The sequence below is a fragment of the Hemiscyllium ocellatum genome, chromosome 7 (assembly GCF_020745735.1).
Source record: "Hemiscyllium ocellatum isolate sHemOce1 chromosome 7, sHemOce1.pat.X.cur, whole genome shotgun sequence".
Lineage (NCBI taxonomy): Eukaryota > Metazoa > Chordata > Chondrichthyes > Orectolobiformes > Hemiscylliidae > Hemiscyllium > Hemiscyllium ocellatum.
The window spans coordinates 65,446,753-65,468,252 of record NC_083407.1 but is presented as its reverse complement, the minus strand read 5'-3'; the positions used below and the strand labels follow the sequence as shown (position 1 = coordinate 65,468,252).

Sequence of the window (21,500 nt, the reverse complement as noted above, 5' to 3'; positions counted from 1 at the left end):
CTATTTAATATTAAAATAAGTTCAAATCTTGAACACTTGATTCCTTTCAGCCTTTATCTAACTGTCAAAATATTAACAATTAGCAGAATGTATTTTAAAAATCTAGTTCGCTACAACTTACAAATATATAATTACTTTAGATTTGTGTAATTGTGATGGCACTTTGGCTTTAAGAATTGTATTTTGTTCTTTTTTTTGAAAGGGGGGTTAAGACAGAGGTGATCAGTTGTCTATTTGAATTTCAATAATGTAAACAGCTTGAGGCACCTTGGGTTTTCTTTTTAAGGTTGGAACAATAGAAGCAGCCTGAACAAGTAAAGTTGAACTCACACAAAGCCAAGATTTTTAGTTTTAATTTTTCAGTAGCAGTTGCTAGGGTCTTGAGGTTGACTTTGGAAGTTGCAATACATCTCTACCTGCTATTATCATTCTCTCCTGTCCCTCTCTCAATTAATAGTTAATATATCAGTTTATTATGCATTTTGCTACAGTTACAATTAAACAGACTTTTATTTTGTCTGTATTTCAATGGCACTGTAAAACTACAGTGTGTTTTGCTTAATGTCAAGTAGTTTGTATGATCTAGCCCAGTCCATTACCACCCCAAGCTGCTCCACGAAAGTATAAGTATAAATCAAAGAGAGAAAAAAAATTGGTTGTGAAGCCATAAGTGGTCAAGATTCTGAAGAGCAAAAAGATAGATTTTAGAGGGAAAATCTTCAAAAAGGAGATGAGGTGAACATGGAAAGCTTTAGCAAGGGAATTTCTAACATAGGACCTAAATGACTGATGGCACAGATTTCATTCTCAGAGGATTGTTTTGTAACTTTTTTTGTCTTATTTTACCGCAGACATTTCATGCACACTTCAAAAGACTTAGTTCTTCATTGTTGAAGAAGAAAACCTAAGCATTGCCATATAATCTGTTTATTTTTAATTTAGAAACAAATAGAGGCATCAAAAATGAAAAAAAAATTGCCAGAGCAATAATTCACCCATGAATTTAAATAAACAAGAACAGAGAAATATGCACCAAAACAAAAATATGATTGCAAAAAAAAAAGTGGGAAAGCACCTCCTAGGGGGATGATAAACTAAAGAGTTAAAAGTTTTTTGCTTGCTCAGATTAGACTTGTATCCATTTTTACCTTTAAGATTCATTCAAGATGAGGACAACTTATCATCAGACCTTGAAACAGAGACTCAATTCTCAAATACACAATAATAAAACTGTTTAATGACATGTCACTTTTATATCTATTTTATAAAAAGTCAAAAGGAGATTGATGTTCAAATTTAGCCAAGTTGTTAGTACACTATGTAATAACCTCTTTCCCCTGAGCTACAAAAGCAAACTGCTGCTGGTTACAATTCAAAATAAAATCAACTGCTAAAGACAATCTAGTTGAAAGCAAGATTACGGAGCAGATTTTAACATCACATTTACAACAAAGTGTGACAAGTGAGATTCAGATATATAGTACTTAGGATGTTTGCTTCAACCACTTAGCATAACAAAAAGATCACATTTATAAATTACATGCTTTATATAAGTAGAAATACTAGTGCTTCGCAACTTTAAAACAAAAGCAACTGCCATGTGCTTATAGTGACTATAGCTAGTCACAAACACTACTTTTGATGACAGAAAACAGTAAAAACAACTTGAATGGGTTTCTTCTGTTATTTGATTACTTCAACAATGAAATAAACCTAACCTGAGAAGAAGTATGCGTCTTTACTCAATAGATCAGCAGTAACCCATGAATGCAGAGCATCTTTATTCCATTGTAACAGCAAACATCAGATTTCTTCTTCCTCTCACTCAGACACCCTCTGAACCTACTTTAAAAGTGTTTCCATATAGGAAGTTTATTTTGGCAACTTTTTCAGGAAACTAGTGTCTTTTTGTAGCATGTGGATTGCTAATACAGAGTACCCTCCTAGTAGTTTCACTACCTTCCTGCCTGGGTTTGAACAGTTTGTCATTACAATAGCATTCAAGCCTACAGCAGCGCCAATTGTGTTTTCAGAAGTCATGACCAGTGAGTCAGACTGGTCAAAATCATGACTAGATATCCAGAAGAAACTCATTAAAGTTGGCTTAGCAAGACAAAATGTTGCAATAGAGTTAAAGATAATATTCTAATTTTAAAATTTATTTGTTTGATTGCAGTTGATCAGCGAATATATTTTCCCACCTGAAACTCAATATCTCCGCTGGCTTCCTTGCTAACCTCCCAGCCTCCACCCTAGATAACATACCTTAAAGTGGTTTGCACAAATCCTATCCCTACAAAGTAGGATCCTTACCAAACTTCTTGAAAGTGACATTTGACACATTTGCCTTCACTGATCACAGCATTGAGTACAGGGGTTGGGACGTCATGTTACAGCTGTATAAGACATGGTTAAAACCACGTTTGGAGTACTGCACATAATTCTGGTTGCCCTGCTACAGGAAGGATGTTACTAAACTGGAAAAGATTCAAACCATTTACAAAAGGTCGCTACCCTGACTGGAGGGTTTGTCTCAAAAGGAGAAGTTGGGTAAGCTGGACCTTCTGACCCTGTAGCATCAGAAGCTGAGGGGTGATCCTCCAGATGTTTCTAAAATCTGGAGGTGCACAGATATGGCAAGTAGTCATGGTCTTTTCCCCAAGGTCAGGGAGTCCAAAACTAGACAGCAAAAGTTTAAAGGTGAGAGAGAAGATTTTTAAAAAAGGGACCTGAAGGGCAACTTCTTCCCGACAGAGGGTGGTGTGTATTATGGAACGAGCTGCCAGAGGAAGTGGTAGATGCAGGTACAATTACAATATTAAAAAGCAATTAGACAGATACAGGGAGAAGAAAGATTTAGAGAAATACAGGCCAAATGTAGGCAAATGGGACTAGTATAGTTTAGGTAACCTGTTGGGCAAAGCTATTACTGTGCTGTACAATTCTATGATTCAGTCCTATCATTTTTGGCTGGATTCCTCTATCACCTCACCCCAAATGTAAACATTGTTTCTCCCCACAAAATCTGTTTGAGCTAACATGGCAGGGTATGATGCAACAATGCATAGGTTATCCTTCATAACCTAAGAAACTTGGTATTGATATTGTGGTATTGAAGAATCAAAACAGACATTTATTACAGCTGACTCTGACACCCAAGTATTTGGGTCATTATGCCAACAGCTTACAACAGTGGACATGCTTCAGTAGCATATCATGCTTCAAGTTATTGAAGGCAAGATGAGTGCAAAACCTTTATACCCCCTTGGGCAAAAGCTGACTGAATGATGATATCATGAACATGCCTCTTAAACACACAAAGAGATAACAGTGTTGCCCTTTTTCAAAATACACAAAAATAAAAGCTTCTAAAACAGATATACTGGTTATACATGGGTATGCATGTCAATTCAATCAATCATTCCAGCCAACCAGAAACTTTCAAATTCCAATGTAACACTCGACAATGTGTCCTGATCTAGCAATCTCTGACTGTCTGGATGGGTACAGGTCAATCTGTTACACTTGGTTGACAGCTTGGTTATCTGCTATAGTTGGTTGTCAGTTATCTGGTTGCTTTTACTCAACATCACCTTCCAAAATCCTGGTTGTTGGAATGTTGTTCCTCACTTTGTACATGATTGAAGTACCTTACATCAGTCCCAATTCTTCACAATGTCACACCAGATGATCATAAAGATATTGGAGCAGAATTAGGCCATTCAGCCCATCAGGTCTGCTCTGCCATTCAATCATGGCCAAAAATATTCCTCAACCCATTCTCCTGTCTTCTTCCTGTAACCTTTGATCCCCATACTAAATCAAGAATATCACTCTCGGTCTCAATTATATTTTGCTTCCATAGCCTTCTGTGACAATGAGTTCCACTGAGCCACCATCCTTTCGCTAAAGAAATTCCTTTTCACATCAGTTCTAAAGGATCACCTCTTCATCCTGAGGCTGTGCCTTCAGGTCTTCTCTTCTATAAGTGGAATCATCTCCACATCCACTCTATCCAGCCCTCAGTGCTCTGTAGGTTTCAATCAGATCCCACCTCATCCTTCTAAACTCCATTGAGTACAGACCCAAAGTGCTCAAACACTCAAAATGATAAACCCTTCAACCTTGGGATTATGATCAGTAATGATTATTATACTAATCTGGGCAGATTGCAGAGTTTGTACACTATGGCTTGTACCCAAATATTTGTATTTTAATTTCTAAGTCAGTCTCTCCTGTGTAGGGTTTTGATAGTCCTTTATCTTTTCATTAATGTTTCTCTCATTTCCTCTGTTTTTGAACAGCACCATCTTGTGCCTCAATAGTTAGACATTTGGTTGCTGGCCCAGATTATTCATACTTGCCTTCTGAACAACTTATGTTGGGGGATGGTCATCTCTCCTCTGGATGTTGCACAAAAATGCAGCAATGCACTGAAAATCTTCGTGGCTTGAGATTGCAGAATTGTTGATGTGATAGCACATACCAAACATTCTACTGAAACAACTGATGAAGGTAACCCCACAGTAAAGTGATATGGATTCTCCTCACTTCGTATGTGTACACAAGTGGTTGGTCACTATATTGTCCATCAGATACCATCGCAGAGTTGCAGAAGTGTTACAGCACAGGAGGCGGCAATTCACCCCTCAGGTCTGCACAAGCTCTCTAAATGGGCATCATTAACTTATGCCACTCTCCTGCCTTTTAAGTGGTACCCATGCACATTATATAGAAACCATTATCTAATGCTCCAATTGAATCTTCCTGCACCACACTTCCTGACACTGAATTCCATATTCTAACACTGAAAATCTCTTCTTCTTGCATCACGTTTCAGTCGTCCGCACATTACTTTAAATTGTCATTTATTCTCGATCCTTTTACACATGGCAACAGTTTCTTCCTATTTACTTAATCCAGCTCTCTCAATTTTGAGAATTTCTATCAGATCCTCCATTGGCCTCTGCTCTCTAAAAGGAGAGCAATCCTAACCTCTCCATATAATGTACCATTCTTATAAATCTCTTCGTACATCCTTTAATGCATGATAGTGAGGTGATCAGAACTGCATACAATATTCCAGTTGCAATCTAAGAGTCTGAGTTCAGCATCACCTTTGTGCTGTTCTTCTCCTTGCCCCTGTTAATGATGCCCAGGCTTTATGCTTTATAACTGCTTTATGTTTTCCCTTCCTGCCTAACCTGCCAATGATCTGTGCACGTATACCTCCTGATCTCATTTCTCCTGCAACCCCTTAAGAATTATACCCTTTATTTTGGATTGTTTGCCCATGTTATTCCACCTATACTTTTCCGCACTGAAATTGGTCTGTCACCTAACCATCCAATTCGCCAACTCAGTCAATGTTCTTTGGAGTTCTAAACTATCCATCTCAGAGTTTACAATACTTCCAAGATTGGTATCATCTAGAGACTTGGAAACTGTTCCCTATTTAAGATTATATCGCGAATATATAATCAGGAAAATCAAGCATCCCATTACTGACACCTGTGAACTACATTACAAATCTTCCTCCAGCGTGCAAAATATTCATTGACCATTAAAAAAAAACTCACCCAACGTGTAACCCATGTTGCTGCTGTCCCTTGTATTTTTTTTTATTCGTTCATGGCGAGAGAGAGTAGTTAGCCAGGCAAGCATTTAATGCCCCTCCCTAATTGCCCAAAGGGCAGTTCAGAGTCGACCACATTGCTGTGGGTCTGGACTTGCATGTAGGCCTGGACTTGCATGTAGGCCAGACCAGGTATGGATGGCAGTTCCCTTCCCTGAAGAACATTAGTGAACCAGGTCGGTTTGTCTAACAAATCAACAATGAATCCATGGGTCATCATTAGACTTTAATTCCAGATTTGTTAAATTCAAATTCCACCATCTGCCATGGCAGGATTCAAACTCAGGTCCTCAGAACATGACTCAGGTCTCTGGATTAACAGTCTAGCGATAATACCACTAGGCCATCACCTCTACCATCCCTTGTGAGAAAGCATGTAGCCTTAGATGTGACACATTTGCTACAGGATGCAGAAAATTGCTTGTTCAGAAGAATTGGTGCCATCTGTTCTTAGCGTCAATGGAGCTGAAAATGTGTTGATGAAGGGCTTATGCCCGAAATGTCGAATTTCCTGTTCCTTGGATGCTGCCTGACCTGCTGCACTTTTCCAGCAACACATTTTCAGCTCTGATCTCCAGCATTTGCAGACCTCACTTTCTCCTCCTTAGTGTCAATGGAGCAGTGTAAGTAAGGTGATAACCATTTATTCACTTGTGGAATATGTGGCAGTACTTCCTTCTCACGCCAGAGGCTGGAAGCGCACATATTTCACTATAGGATGTCGGATAACTAAATTGCTGGTTTAACTTCTAAGACACTTAACAAAACCCGTACTCAATATGAAAAGAACCTGTAATTTAATAAGTTGAGTGGAATATGCACATAATAGAACAACCCTGATACCTTTATGTATACCACACTGAGCAGACTTGAATTTATGAAGCTCTGTTCCCTCATCTTGACTGTCCTGATGTGTGAATGCCTGATGACCCTTAGAGGCTAGGAAAACACAAAAGGCTGAAAGTTGCATAATAAGAAAGTTGTGCAAATGATAGAGAGAAAACTTTCTTCTGTAAATTACATTCACTGCCTGAAGGGTTGGACGAGGAGACGATGACAAAGGTTGGTGGGGGGGGAACTTAGATACCTACAAGCCAGGCTTGAGCTATGTTATAATGTAATATTTATGCCATTGGAAAATAAAAAGGTAATAATTTAAACTAAGTTGTCTGTTAGATCTTTATATTCCAAACTACCGCAGAGTACAATCTCTGGGACGAACAAAGAGAAGCTACAGGTCGAGTCCATCAGGGATTCCCTGAGTGGTCTCAAATGGATATTTTAATACTTGTTTCCCATCTCAAACCTGTTGTAGGGAACTACATTGAACATCTTTGGGAGTCTTTGTTCATCATAGCCAAACAGCATGGCACCAATCAACTCTTCCACACACAAAAAAATAAATTTCAGTTAGTTAAACACACTTTCTTATTTAGGAAAGGCCAACATGGATTTCTGATCAACCAATCTTTTTCCACATGATAAAGTGTATACAGAATCGTTATTTCTCGAAGCTTGCTGACCATTGACATTAAACTGACCAGTCCGTAATCACTGGGCTTTTCTTCACAACCTTTCTGAATAAGGGGTGTGCTGTCTGTGATTCTTCAAACACCCAAGTCTCGGTGGCACCATCTGAGTGGTGAGCGAGACCGAAAAGTTATGGTCATTGCACTTGTAATCGTTGTGATTCTCACTTCCTTCTGATACATCACATTGGTTCTGGTGTCTTCCAAGTACTGACAATCTAACACTTCCTCCTTACCACTTCAAAATCCTCCTAGTGATAGAGTTTCTTCCTCTGTTGCAGAGCATGGACAGCAACACGCTTTGGTAAAAACAAATTCAAACTATGTAATACAACAACGTTGCTCCTTGCCTCCATGTGAGAGTTTCCACTTTAGCCCCTCAGTACCCTACTCCTTTTCACAATGTAACTGTTTATATACCTGGAGAATACATTGGGACATCCATTTAAATGGCTGCCAGGTTTTTTTTAACTCTCAATTTATCTTTGCTTCTCTAATGTGTGTAATGCTTCTGGTATTTGAGCTTAATACATGATAGACATCTTGGTGCCCAAAATGAGAGACTCTTCCTAGGTACTGTATCGTGTGTGGTCTGCTTCCCTGCCATGAAAATGTGCTTGGAATGTCTCAAATTGTGATTATACAGAGACTTGTGCATGCTGGAATTCTTGCCACCATGGAGCACTGGCAACAGGAAAGTGGAAGATTTTGGATAGCTAAAAAAGGTGAGTGTGAATGGACACTGCAGTGAGATTCTGCCTGTGCACAGAATCATTGATACACAGAGTTGGCCTCTTGGAGGCTTAACTTTGGAGTGCCATTTATTAAAGTACACTTCGTTCAGGATGCAAAATAGTGAATACTGGCACTAGCACAAATGTTGTTTTGGATTGGAGTGTATGCCATCCTGCTTTCAGTATAGGACAGATTGATGCTTGTGTAAGCTTTTGATTGCTGTATGCAATCTGAACGGTATGCAAAATATAGAAAGCACTGCCATCTACTGAAATTTGCCTTTTGCTTGGCTGACTCTGAACTTCATTGATGTGTTTGCATATTTTCTTAACACTTACTTTGCTGTCATTATTGTTCTGGTGTTATACTGTTTTGTTAGTCACGAACTTTTCACTTTTTCCTAGCTACTATTAGTTCTGAAGAAGGGTCACTGACTCAAAACATTAACTCTGCTTTCTCTCCACAAATGCTGCTAAATCTGCTACATTTCTCCATCAATTGCTGTTTTTGTTTCAGATTTCCAGCATCTACAGTTGTGTTTTGTTATCTCATTCTGCGCTAGGGTCTGGCTTGGCCTTTGGAACTAGCTTTCCTGCACGTGCACATCCAGTGTCCCTTAATGTCACAGCTTCCCGACACAGGCGTGTCAAATGTTGCAGTGCCAGATGCTTTAAAAGATCAAGGAAAACTGGACAGCTTTTGGGTAGGTGTGACAAATGTCACCTGTACAGATCTTGTCAGTTTGCTGTGCCGCGTTGATCAGAGCAACAGAGTTGGCTGCTCCCGAAACACTTCTAGTGGCCAGCCACTTCACACTTGTGTCCAATATTAATGGAATGGCCCTTCCTCACCCAAAAAAGTTCCTTTCGGTGAACTCAATGAGCACCTCTGACAGTTCCTGTTCAGAAAAGTCGCACTGAGTTCTTTTTGGTTTTTGTTTAAGACTCATCCTATTTGGCAAGCTTCATATAGCAGTTAAAAATCACAACACCAAGTTATAGTCCAACAGGTTTAATTGGAAGCACACTAGCGTTTGGAGTGCCGTTCCATCAGGAGATTGTTGATCAGCCACAATCACCTGAAGGAGCAACACTGTGAAAGCTAGTGCTTCCAATTAAACCTGTTGGACTATAACCTGGTGTTGTGTGATTTTTAACTTTGTACACCCCAGTCCAACACCAGCATCTCCAAATCATATAGCAGATAAGGCATTGAAGTTCTGGAGTGCAACTGTTTGAATGTCATGTTTACTCAAGGAAGGTGGCCAGTCTTTCCACAAAGACAATCTCAAACTATGATTATATACCACTCATGGTAGGACTGGACTCCTCCAGTACCTCCGCAAACTTGTCATTTGTCAATGGCCTCAGAGTGACCTCATCTCTGCCGAATGGATTAGAGCTTAGAGCAGCTAAGTGCCTCTGACAGGGCTGCTCCTCTGCTGTCTCTCTTATCCACTTGTGATGGGACCCCAAGTCATCAATTAGAAACCAGATCAAGTTCCATGCACTCTAAACCTGACCTTGCCAGCAGGTGGCAGTGAAAAAAAGCAAATCTGAGTTTTGAGCCTGATATATTTTGATTAAATAAGATTCCTTGGTATCTTAAATCACCATGAGATGATGGGAAATGTTTAATCATAAGTGGAACTGACAATGGAATCAATGTTTCATTGTTTTGGTTTGCTTATATGAAGTCAAACTTAGAATATTAAATTTGCTCAGCAAAAACACTTTCCTGAAACAGTCTTAACAAAACTTAATCCAGTGACTCCACCACGGGAGTTGCAGAGTTAGGTTCGCACATACCATAGCAGAGGTTTTTTTTTCCTAATCTCAGCTGGTTGTTTCCCACCTTCCCATGAAGGAAGAGCAGGTGGGGAGAAAGGAAACAATGTCAAGCGAATGTGACGCATGTTTGGAAAACAAGGAAGCAGAAGAATAAAAGTGAGTCAGACTTAGCTATGAACACTTTCCAGCAGCCTAACAAAAGCAATAATGACGAAGGCCTGAGTGTTAAACAGCAGCTCTGGCCCCTCCTGTCAAGTGAGACAAGGCTTCATGGAGACACAATGAAAGGAGATTAACAATAACAGAACAGTCCCTTTCCAACTTGAAACTCCTGCCAAAAACTGTGCATCCTGTTTTAGTGATGACTAACCAAGGTGGTACAGCACATCCAAACCTCTGCGTATTTTGTCTTACCCATCGGGATGTGTCCAGCATTTTGTGATAAATATGTTCTACATAGGGAACTTTGGGATAAAGTGTGTCAGAATTCCAATCACCAGAGAACAAAATAACAATGCTCTACAGAAGCACATGAAATGTCAAAATCGGCTTCTAAAGTTTCAGTAATAACAAAAAACAGAAGTTGCTGGAAAAGCTCAGCATCTATGAAGAAAAATCAGAGTTAACGTTTCAGCTCCAGTGACCCTTCCTCAGTTCGGATTTCTCTTCACAGATGCTGCCAGATCTACTGAGGTTTTCCAGCAACTTCTGTTTTTGTTTCAGATTTATAGCATCCGCAGTTCTTTGGGTTTCCAAAACGTTTCATCCCTGGCACACAAAGCAAGTCAACACAGTCCAAGAGGTGACCGTAATATCCAGTCTACAGATTCCAGTCAGACTGAACCAACTTGACACACCACATGGACACCATCAAAAACTGAAACCTCCACCTCCATCTAAGTGAGGTGTCCCAAAAAAAAGCCTAATATGTCAAAATTGACACTTGTGTCAATATCATTTCATAGCTAGTACATGGTATACCTGGGGAAACTACAATTCTATGCTTACAACTGGCCTGAAAAGGCCATATGCACCCTTTAGATGGGGCACCAGAAACCTTTCACACCATTGGATGAGATGGATAACCTATTATTTGTCTTCCGGTATGCTTTGATCTATTTCAATCAATGAGATAACAAATCAGTCAGTTACAATAGCATAGATTTGAGACTGCAACATCAATTTCACACATTCTGGTCACAGGCAAGCAGATTCCGCAAACTGTGTCAGATAACAGCCAACTGCATGAACAGTTTAAAATCTCAGCAGCAACTGAGCATCAATGTAGAGGTCACAACGGGAAACGGTTTACAAAATACAGTACTTCATTAGTGCAATGGCTGTTGACACAGTGGCCATTGTATTCAATATGTTCAACGTACCTCAACAGTTTGGATCAAGTCCTGTCCACAGTATACTATGTTGGTTCCAAGACACACAGGAAATGGTGTGTTCAACATATTACCCTTCTTCTCACTCCTCAGTCTAAGTCTCTCAGAACACACTATCCATACTATAAAATCCATGGTCTTTAATTATAAGGTGACTTATTAAAATTTTCAAAAAGTGTTGTTAAACTTTTATCCTTCTCCTCTAGACAGCCTCATCAGCAACACTCATGCTTTTTAAAAGACAGATCTGCACAGTTCTTCCCTCCCTCACACTCACTGCCTAACCATGTACATGTGACACACTCCTGAAAAGGAGGGACAAAGTGGTACAGGAGCACAATCAATGAGTATACACATGGATTTATGGGAAGATACTACATTGTTGCATTTGCTGAAGTGATACATTTTTTGGATTAGTGTTGCTGGAAGGGCACAGCAGTTCAGGCAGCATCCAAGGAGCAGCATTGTTGTAATAAACAATGTCCAAGTTCTTTGAAGAAATAGTTAACATATTCACATCAAGAACAGCAGTTACATTGAAAGAAAATTCAGAGTCTAGAGACATCATGCCAGACAACTATCAAGCATCTATGAAAACCAATGCACATCCACCCATGGCAATAGATAACACACTGCACAGTGAAACCACACCACTAAGTAGTCATAGCCACACAAGGACTAGATTGGGTTGTATGTCCACGATGTCTCTATGCATTCAAATAACAATATCTCTATGTATCATTGTACATATATACTGGAAAAAGGGTTCCAATTTTCCAAAGGAAAAAGGGGCATTTTGTATCTTTTACACAGTTGTGGGATATCACGACATGTGACACTAACAGAAAAAAAAACTCTTGCCTCACTTTCAGCCGTACTCTGCTTTGTAATACATGCGGTCTGTCAGTTGTGCACATGCAGTGTACAGTAACATTAATAAATGCAGAACCCAGACCACTTATGCAAATCTGTGACATTGTAGAAGTATAAGCAGTTGGTGCTTTAAGTAAACTTCAAGATCTAGCTCAAACACAACCCAGTTTTTGTGGTATATGTTACACACCCTAACATACAGTAAACCGTAAATTACATCAATAAGAATAATCTTTTGGTATTTGTGCCAATAAATAAATGTTGTTTATTCTCTGAAAATTGCCCATAATAATTTCAAAGCAACTGTTTTTTTTAGAAAAAGGAAAATTCATCATAATCATCTCAACAGAAAGAAAACTAAATAACGCACTGGCATAAATTTACAATTAAATAAATACTGGTTCAATCTAGAGCTCTGTTCACTGACAGAATGATATGAAAAATACACACGACACCAGGTGTAGGTGGCAGCAGAGACCAAGGTTTCAGAGTGTCAGAGCAACAATTACTTTTAAAAGCAGATATTTCATGCAAATTTTCATTTACCAACAAACTACAAATGCGTTCCATTTATTATACCTCCCGTCACTCCATGCAGTTCAGAGCTGACTTCATTTAACTGCTTTTTGCACAATATTTCAGTGGCTGTACTTTTATAGTTTTCACACTTCTAAAATATTGTTTTGGCATTTATAATGCCTACTTTTAAAACAAGCGCATTACAATTCATCCAAATAATCATTCTAAGATGGTCTCAAATTTACCAGCTATGGGAATTTTTAAACAAACTACAACTTCACATGACCTAGTTTTACTGCCTAGATATCAGAACAACCATCACTTCAGTGTGTTTTTGCCCCATTACATCTTGCAATCTCAACTCTTATTCCTCCCTTTCCCCAATCTTTCTAAAGCTAAGTTCATCACTCTTCCATAACCTGTGCCACTTTAACTGGTTTCTGAGCCACCTGTGAAAGGCTGCAATTGTTTACAAGAACATTTTCATTTATTAAAATGATATGAAATAGGGTGCCAATATTAGCTGGCCCATAACAGGGAGGTGTTAACTGAATGCCAGTCACTTCCCCCATAACAGGGTCAGAGAGCCCGATCTGAATAAAACAGCATATGATTACAACAGAATGGCACATGACAAGAATTTTGCTAATAGCATTTAAAATTTTCTGATGAATTCTGGTAGTTAGGTCTATAAATATTCAATTCAAGTTGATAAAGCCATGCATAAACAAAAAGGACAACATCAGAAATCGAAGACTATGATTTTGTGGTGGTGCTTGTGAACAGACAAATTAGGCATTTGGAATCAGACCAAAACAAATGAGCAGAAAACATTCTTGCTAGGTCTCCATCTCTTTGCAAATGATATTTGGAAACAGGAAACTCCTGCCATCATTTTAATATTCAAATCATATTGGAAGAATATAAGAAAGCTTCCCTTGTATTTTTCTGCTTCTTTCATCATTGCAACACAGCTTGTAAAACAATGACTATCATATATATTGCATGTAAAGTGTTGCTCAGTACTGAACTGTATACGAAAGCTAGTTTAAAAGTACCCAGTAAGACAGCCTATTCATACTACAAAATATTTTAAGGCTTTTTCAGCAGAGCCTTTCTTCCTCTGTAGTTTTCTTTTCTACAGGAACTTGTGTTCTCATGAACTCTGGGATTAGTTCTCTACTGCTGGTCCCAACAGATGCAAAAGATAAAGTCTGAATTCATCCATGAGCATTCACTGATAAATAACTAGACCTCATTGCTTTTGGAAAATTCAACAGTTTCTAAAAGCTTTCAGAATTTCTGTCACCTCATTATGACATTTCCCTTTAAATTTTCCATATTTTTTTAAAACTGGTGCTTGTACAGGATTATTTAATTCTTGTACAATCCATGTAAAATTTATGCCTCAGTGAATAATTAAGACAATTAGCATGTAGCAAGTACATTATCAGATAAGATTTAGAGTCTCTGGACTGTTCAGAACTGACTTGGACCATTAGCATTTTGTTAACAGTGCAACTCCCTACAAATAAGTGAGTATTACTTTCAAGATTAGAGACTGATACAAAACTTCAATATTTCTGCCTTCCCTGGGATTCCATTCACATCTGTTCTTGAAAATCTCAGTTACACTGCATCAGAAAGACAACTTTTACTGTGGTTTCTTAAAAGCTACTATCATTGCTGCCACAATTACAGCACATATAAGTATGTTTCAGATATAATCATCTAACTCAAGTACAGCTAGTGTACCACATTATTTTGATCATAAGTGCAATTATACACTGAATATTTGAGAAGCTGAGAAAAGATACATGTCTGCAGATGATTAGGATTACACTAAAGTTAAGATTTTTTTTATAGGTTATAAACAAAGGTCAGTTATCAGAAGGAAAACCAATTATGACTCAGCTGATGCAGGGCAAAAACTTGCCTTTTTTGTATAAAACATGCCTGTGGACTCTAAACAAATGGTTCCAGTTTTATCCATTTAGGATAGGTGGACTACCCCAATGTTAAATTACACTTAAAATGCCAATTAGTAGTACTTGGTGTCAACCATCAAAATCAGGTTCATCATGATTAGTTCAAATCTCCTTTTACTGCAATCACATGCTAAAGTTTTAGTTATTCATGACATAAATATACATTCTAAGTTTACAGCAGAAATAAATTATAACTCACGAACATGTCTGGTTGAATCATTTCACCAACATATTCTATTTCAATAGAACAGTCACAGCAACACTGTGCAATGACCTGGATACATTTTTAACTTTTGCTGAGTTGTTATGAACCCCAGGACATTAGGAAAAATAGATTAAACTTCAAAACATTGCTGAAGGTGACATCATAGAAGGAAAGAACCAATCTATTAAACAGACTGCTTGTTTAATCAACACTTTTTCATTTAAGGAAAATATTATAATAATATTATCCAACTACACTATTTTTAACCAAGAGGTGTCATGTTACTAATTACGTTCATACCCTCTTAAAAGACCGCATCTGAAAATATTGGAGACAATCTTCTCACAAAACTAAAATTCACAATAATTAGATTGTGATCTATAGCTCTTGAAAATATCAATGAATGTCAACAATTTTTTAAAACAAAAATAGAAGCATTCATTTACTTCTTGCATATGATATCAAGTCCACTCCACTGTCAGAATCTGCTATATAGAGCCTCTGTTTTTTTCTGCTTTGATCTGATATGTCAAGCCCTTGAGGGTGTGTCATTGTAACTGATAGTTTACTTTCATCTACTAGGTGACAGGTGGCGCTCATTCACTTTACCATTTAGATGGTGGGCTTTGCTTGAACAGATTTTGCATGCACCGTTTTAAATTAGGATTTAGAATGCTGCTACGTGCAAACTATTTGTCTTGGTTATATTTTGATTTTCGGAATTTGATGATGGGGGGGGCGGGGTGGAGTGGATATTAAGACAATTTTCCAATTAAGTTTCCATTCCTTACAGTGAAATTAATTACAGCTAAGTTCACAAAAAATTTTGAGCTCAACTAATGATAGTGTTTGGGATTATTAAATTGCCAGCCCTCAGGGCAGGCAAACTAGGAACTAAGGGACATATCTGTGTAGCTATCAGTTACTGCTGTCTTCCTATTGGGTGAGGACATGCAGCACTTACAGATTTTGCTTTTGTCCATCAAATACTGCTCTGTACAATATAATACATTAATGCAGACCTCCCCCTTAAGAATTATTAAAACTCATAACAGAATTCATTTCAGTGGGAAGCAGATTGAAACTATAGATGCTGTTAGTAAGACCACAGCCACAATACTGTGAATAGGTTTGGGCCCCTTATGTAAGGGAAAATATACTGGTATTGGAGGCTGGCCCGAGAAGGTTCACTAGGTTGAAACCAGGTTTGGGGGGTTGGGTTGGAGGGGGGGTGGAGTGGTGCATTATCTTGCAAGGATAGGTTGAGTAGTTTGGACTCGTTATTGTAATATCGAAGAATGAGAGGCAACCTGAATGAAACAACTTGGAGATAGTGAGGACTGCAGGTGCTGGAAAGTCAGAGTCGATAAAACGTGGAGCTGGACAAAGCACAGCAGGTCAAACAGCATCAGAGGAGCAGGAAAGTCAACATTTCGGGCAGGACAGTCCTGATGAAGAGTCAAACCTGAAACGTCAACTCTCCTGCTTCTCTGATATTGCTTGATCTGCTGTGCCTTTTCCAGCTCAACATTTTACCAACCTGATTGAAACATACAAAACACTTAAAAGACTTTAACAGGGTAGATGTGGAGAGGTAGTTTCCCTTGTGTGAGAGTCTAGGATGAGAAAGCACGATCTCAGGCTAAAAGATCGCACATTTAAGATAGAAATGAGGCGGAAATTCTTCTCTCAGAGGATTGTGAATTTGTGAATTCTTTACCCCAGAGACTGGGTCATCAAGTATTTTCAAGGCTGAGATAGGCATATTTTTAACCAGTCAGGGAATCAATTAACATCGTGAAAAGACAGGCAAGTGGATTTGAGGATTATCAGATTAGCCATGATCTCGCAGAATGGATGAGCTGAATGGTCTACTTCTGTCCCTGCGTCGTGTGGTCTTACTTTGTGAAATCCAGTTGTAAGGGTTACCAATAGCTACAGATAGCATCACAGTTTCCAAACTTTTCTTTGCCATGAGAATTTGGCAGAGTGGGATGGGCAAGTTGCTAACTGGGGGTTGAGATCCTTAGGGAGATGCTTTGATGTAGACCTGCATTTTTTTTCCTCTTAGGCTCTTGCAACTTGCTCTATTTACCTGCTTCTATTTCTATCTACACCACCACCCACTGCAGTAGCTATTTATATTTTCTCTGTGTCTCATAAATTACTTTAATTTCACTCATTACGCCTACTTTCAGATCATGTTAATAGCACTGCAGCTATTTTATAATTTCTATTTTCCATTTAAACATTTTACAGGTCACTCAGCGGTTACCTAATTCTGTCTCTACATATTTTTCTCCTGTTTCTCTTTATTCTATTCCTTTTTAATATATTTTAAAAGCATATTTTAATCCCTAGTGGACTAACTGTATATTTATTGTTTTAGGTAAATCATTTTCAGTCATTTGACATGCTGGAATCACCACAGCAAACGCACTACAGTAGAGAATGAACAGAAATTCAGGCAAAGAAGCCTACTATCACCTCACTGCCTAACTTGTATGTTCGCCTTCTCATTCTTGTTCAGAAAGACACTGACTCTTCCTTCCCTGCCATCTGCACACAGTGGAAACGACCCCGGTTCCTTCATAAGCTCATTGACATTTTTAGCAGAGAAAGAGGCTACACAGCCCATTGTGTCCATGCCAGTTAACAAAGATTGGACTACACAACCTCATTTTCTAGCTCTAGGCCCATAACCCAGGAAGTTATGGCAACACAAGTGAATAAATAAATACCACTTACATATCACAAGAGTTTCTGATTCAATTACTTTTCTCAGGCATTGAGGTCCAGGCTCCCAGCTCTCCCTGCATGAGAAAACTCTCCTCAGCGAACTTCTTAATCATAACCCCTTACATTGAAGTCCAAATTATCAATATACCCCACATATATCAAGGTCCCAGCAATGATCCCACAGAACCCTGCTGGGAACAAAAGTTTAGCCACAGAAACATCCCTTGACTATCATCTTCTGCTTCCTGCCTCTCAGCCAATTTTTCATCCAAAGCACAACTTTGCCTTGGATCCCATGAACTCTTACTTTTTTATCCAGTCTGTCATGTGAGACCTTATCAAAAGTTTTGTTAAAGTCCATGTTACAAGTACATTATCCTTGCCAGCACTCTTGGTTAACTTATCAACAAATTTTATCAAATTTGTCAAATATGAAGTTGCTTTAACAAATTCAAGCTACATATCCCTGTTTATACCTTATCTCTCCATGTGCAGATATATTTTGACCCTCAGAATTCTTTCTAATAACTTTCTTACTGCCAAGGTGAGACTGACTAGCCTGCAATTTCCTTGTCTAACATTTCCTCCTGTTTTTAAGTACTGGGGCAATGTTAGCAGTCCCCCAGTGGTCCAATGAATCCCCTAGTCTCATCTGCGGCTAAAGAGGATTTGAAAATTCCTGCTAGGGCCCTTGATATATCCTTCCTTCAGTCCCTCACAGCAGGGAATATATCTCACTCGGGCCTTTAAGTTATCCATTTGTAAGGCTGCAAAACTCTCTGATAACTCCTCTATCTTCATGTAATTTCTTTTAATTTTTCACAGTCCTTTACCCTGATGTCTGTAGCATCCTTTTCCATTTTGAAGACTGGTGGAAGTATTAATTGAGGATTTGCCCATGTCTTCTGGCTCCACACATAGACTGCCACTGCAGACGGCACTGCCACCTCACAGTATGAGGGTCCCAGGTTCAATTCCAGCCTCAGGCAACTGTCTGTGTGGAGTTTGCACATTCTCCCCGTATCTGTGTGGGTTTCCTCTGGGTGCTCTGGTCTCCTCCCCCTGTCCAAAGATGTGCAGGTCAGGTGAATTGGCCAGGTTAAATTGCCCATAGTGTTAGGTGCATTAGTCGGGGGGGGGGGGTTGCTCTTTGGAGGGTTGGTGTGGACTTGTTGGGCCAAAGGGCCTGTTTCCACACTGTAGGGAATCTAATCTAATCCCTTGAGCATCCTACTCTTTTAGTGGTTTTCTTGCTCTTTATATATTTTTAAAAAATCCTTTTGTGTATTTCTTTATTCTACCTGCCAAAGCTTTCTCATGCATTCTTTTCACTTTCTTAATTTCTTTTTTAAGTTCCCCTTGTACATATTTATCGTGACTCTGCCATATTGAGCCAACGGTATCTTCCTTAAGTTTGTTTTTGTTTTTCTTCATCCTAACTTTCAGATTCCCTGATATCAGGATTCTCCAGTCTTGGTTCCACCCTTTGTTTTCACAGGAATATAACTGCCCTTTACACTCGTTATTTCCTACTTAAATGCCTCACATTGCACTGACACAGTTTTGTCTGCAAGTAGCTGTTCCCAGTCCTCTTGTGCCAAATCATACCTCTCTCAGCAAAATTAGTCTTCTCCTGGTTTAGAATTTTTATTTCTGGCCCATCCTTATTCTGTTCCATAACTAACCTAAATCTAATGTTCTCCAAAATGTTCCCCTTTTGATATATCTTCCATCTTCCGGGCTTATTTCTGAATACCAAGTCCAGAACTCCCCTGAACCTTGGGGAGTTGGGCTTTCCATGTACTGGCGAAAAGAAAATCCCTGGATGCAATTTAAGAATGTTGCCTACTAAATACTCCATGCATTAAAACATATTCCATTTACCCTTGATAAGCTCACTTTTTTCTTATCTGACCAATATTTCCTCTGTCTTCCAGACTCATTTACTCATTTTTCAAATTCCAATTCCATCTCAGCTTCTCTCTCTTCTGAACTGCTTGCCAGTAGCCCAACCTCTGCCAATCTAGTTCAACAGCATTACCAAATCTCTCCACAAAGATGTTGCTCCTGATTTTATCCAAAGTAACCTAATTGATTACAAGTGGCATTAAGTGGACACTACATTTACCGTTCACAACAATTGACTAACATTTTTTAAAAGAGTCAAGAAGTACATGCTGTTTTCAGATTTACCTCCCAAAGTGCTTTGAAGTCTTTCTGTTCAATACGGAGAAGTTCGCTGTACTCCCTAGTAACAATTGTTGCATGGCGAGGAGTATTGTCCAGAATGGATTCTCCAAATGCTGTTCCAATTCCGAGAGTGCACAGTACAACAGCATCCTTTCAAAAAAATATAAACCAAAAATTCAAACATTATACAATTTTAAATGGAATAATTCCTTTGGACCATTGCTGTAATATGTTTGCACTTTATAATCATATAGTTTCTTAAACATTTTTCCTGTTACTTAGAGCTTAACATCTATTGTAGTCTAATGAGGTGGTAATGCCTTGGATTTTGAGCAACATGGCAAGTACATGTGGATATTTTCATAGTTATGTGGTGAGGCCTGAGTCCTCATTACAATGGAGCTCACAGCCAGTCAGTGAAGAGTAAGTGAAGATCATGCCACGGCTAGCAAGACACATAAAGTCAGTGAGGAGGATGAGGGCAGGGATAAAGAGACGCAAGACCAAAGAGGGCAATCAGAGACTGGGAATAGGAACAAATAAATATAGAGAGAAGGATCAGCAACATGCTTGACTTGAAGGGCGCTAAGAAGGAGAACTCTTGCCCCTCCTGGCTGCCAGTTCATATAAGTAATTTTGAAAACTCTCCATATTGGAACTAGGCACTGACACATGCGAAGCCCAGACAAACCAATCTTGCAGCAAGGTACATTGAAGCCAACAGACCTTATATTTGCATATGCAAAGGAATCTAAAGCCTGTTTCAGGCTATGGTACTGCAACTTAAATTTTCTCCTTTCCCATTGCGATGTGGTGCACACCTGGCCAGAAACGTGGGATATTACCTTAGGGTCTGAATGAAGCATCATCTCTACCTTGAGCAGTTAGAAACAGTTAGCAGTGCCACGATCATTCAACAGGAAGCATATGCCAAGAACTGATCTTAGAGCCTAAGGTTTGAATCAAGCCAACCCAGAGCTTCATTATAAAGTCCAATTTGTCTACCAAGGCAATGAGTAAGCAATGATCAGAAGCTGGATTGTAAATCTTGAATTAGTGACTGAAATGAGACCGTGAACTTTCAACAGATAAGCTGAAATGTTTAAATGAGGCATGAACTGTTGCTCTAATGTATTAAGCACATCTTTAGAAGGAAACAATAAAAAAAAATTTGTATTACATTTTTAACACGTTTTGTCAACCTACGCAAAAGTAAAGCACTGAATCCAATAAAAAATTCATCCTAAAGCTTCTCATTGCAACTGTTGGCTTATTTACAATCGCAGTATTTACTTGTATCAAAATGCAAATTGTTTCATTAAAAATCTGTAGTGATCTCATTAATCTTTTTGTACTCACTAGTTCTTGGATGATGGAACTGGGGCATCTAAAACTACAGTGCACACCTTCCAATCTCAGGATAGTCAGAAATCGGCCAGACCCTGAAAGGTGCTTGACAAAACTGTGTAGCTGTTCCAATCAATTGTGACAATTACCCAGGGAAGTGACGTTTCCAATGGACAAAGCCCCAGCATTTGCAATGCTCTAAAAAACTCCCTAGCTCGCTAAGTTAGAGTTGGAGACTTTGAAGGGTTCCAACTTATTTACCTAAATAGTCACCCAGACAACATTCCAGGAGTTAAAACCTGCTGTGACTCTCGGTTAATGGTGAAACTGAATCCCCTTGCCTCAAACTTGCTTACACTTACACTGAACTCCTCCATCCAAGGCACTGGAACCCTGTCCCTCAATCTCCCAGCCCCAAACCCCTTGAGACCTAGCTCTTGACCAGACCCAACTCAGACCCTGATCTGTCACTGTGCAAACTTCAGATGTTGTTCTTCCCCAGATAAAGTAAAAAAAACTGCTCTTGGAAGAAACAATACTCAACTTCGCTTTTCTCCCC

General features: G+C 38.9%; 1 protein-coding gene across 1 annotated transcript in view; it reads right to left on the bottom strand.

The window, feature by feature from the left end:
- Window positions 1–21,500, bottom strand: part of rapgef4a (Rap guanine nucleotide exchange factor 4a) — a 245,557-nt gene that overhangs the window by 187,467 nt on the left and 36,590 nt on the right. The window contains exon 6 of the mRNA XM_060828113.1: window positions 19,598–19,744. Within this exon, the coding sequence (XP_060684096.1) occupies window positions 19,598–19,744 (147 nt within the window). The remainder of the gene's footprint in view (window positions 1–19,597; window positions 19,745–21,500) is intronic.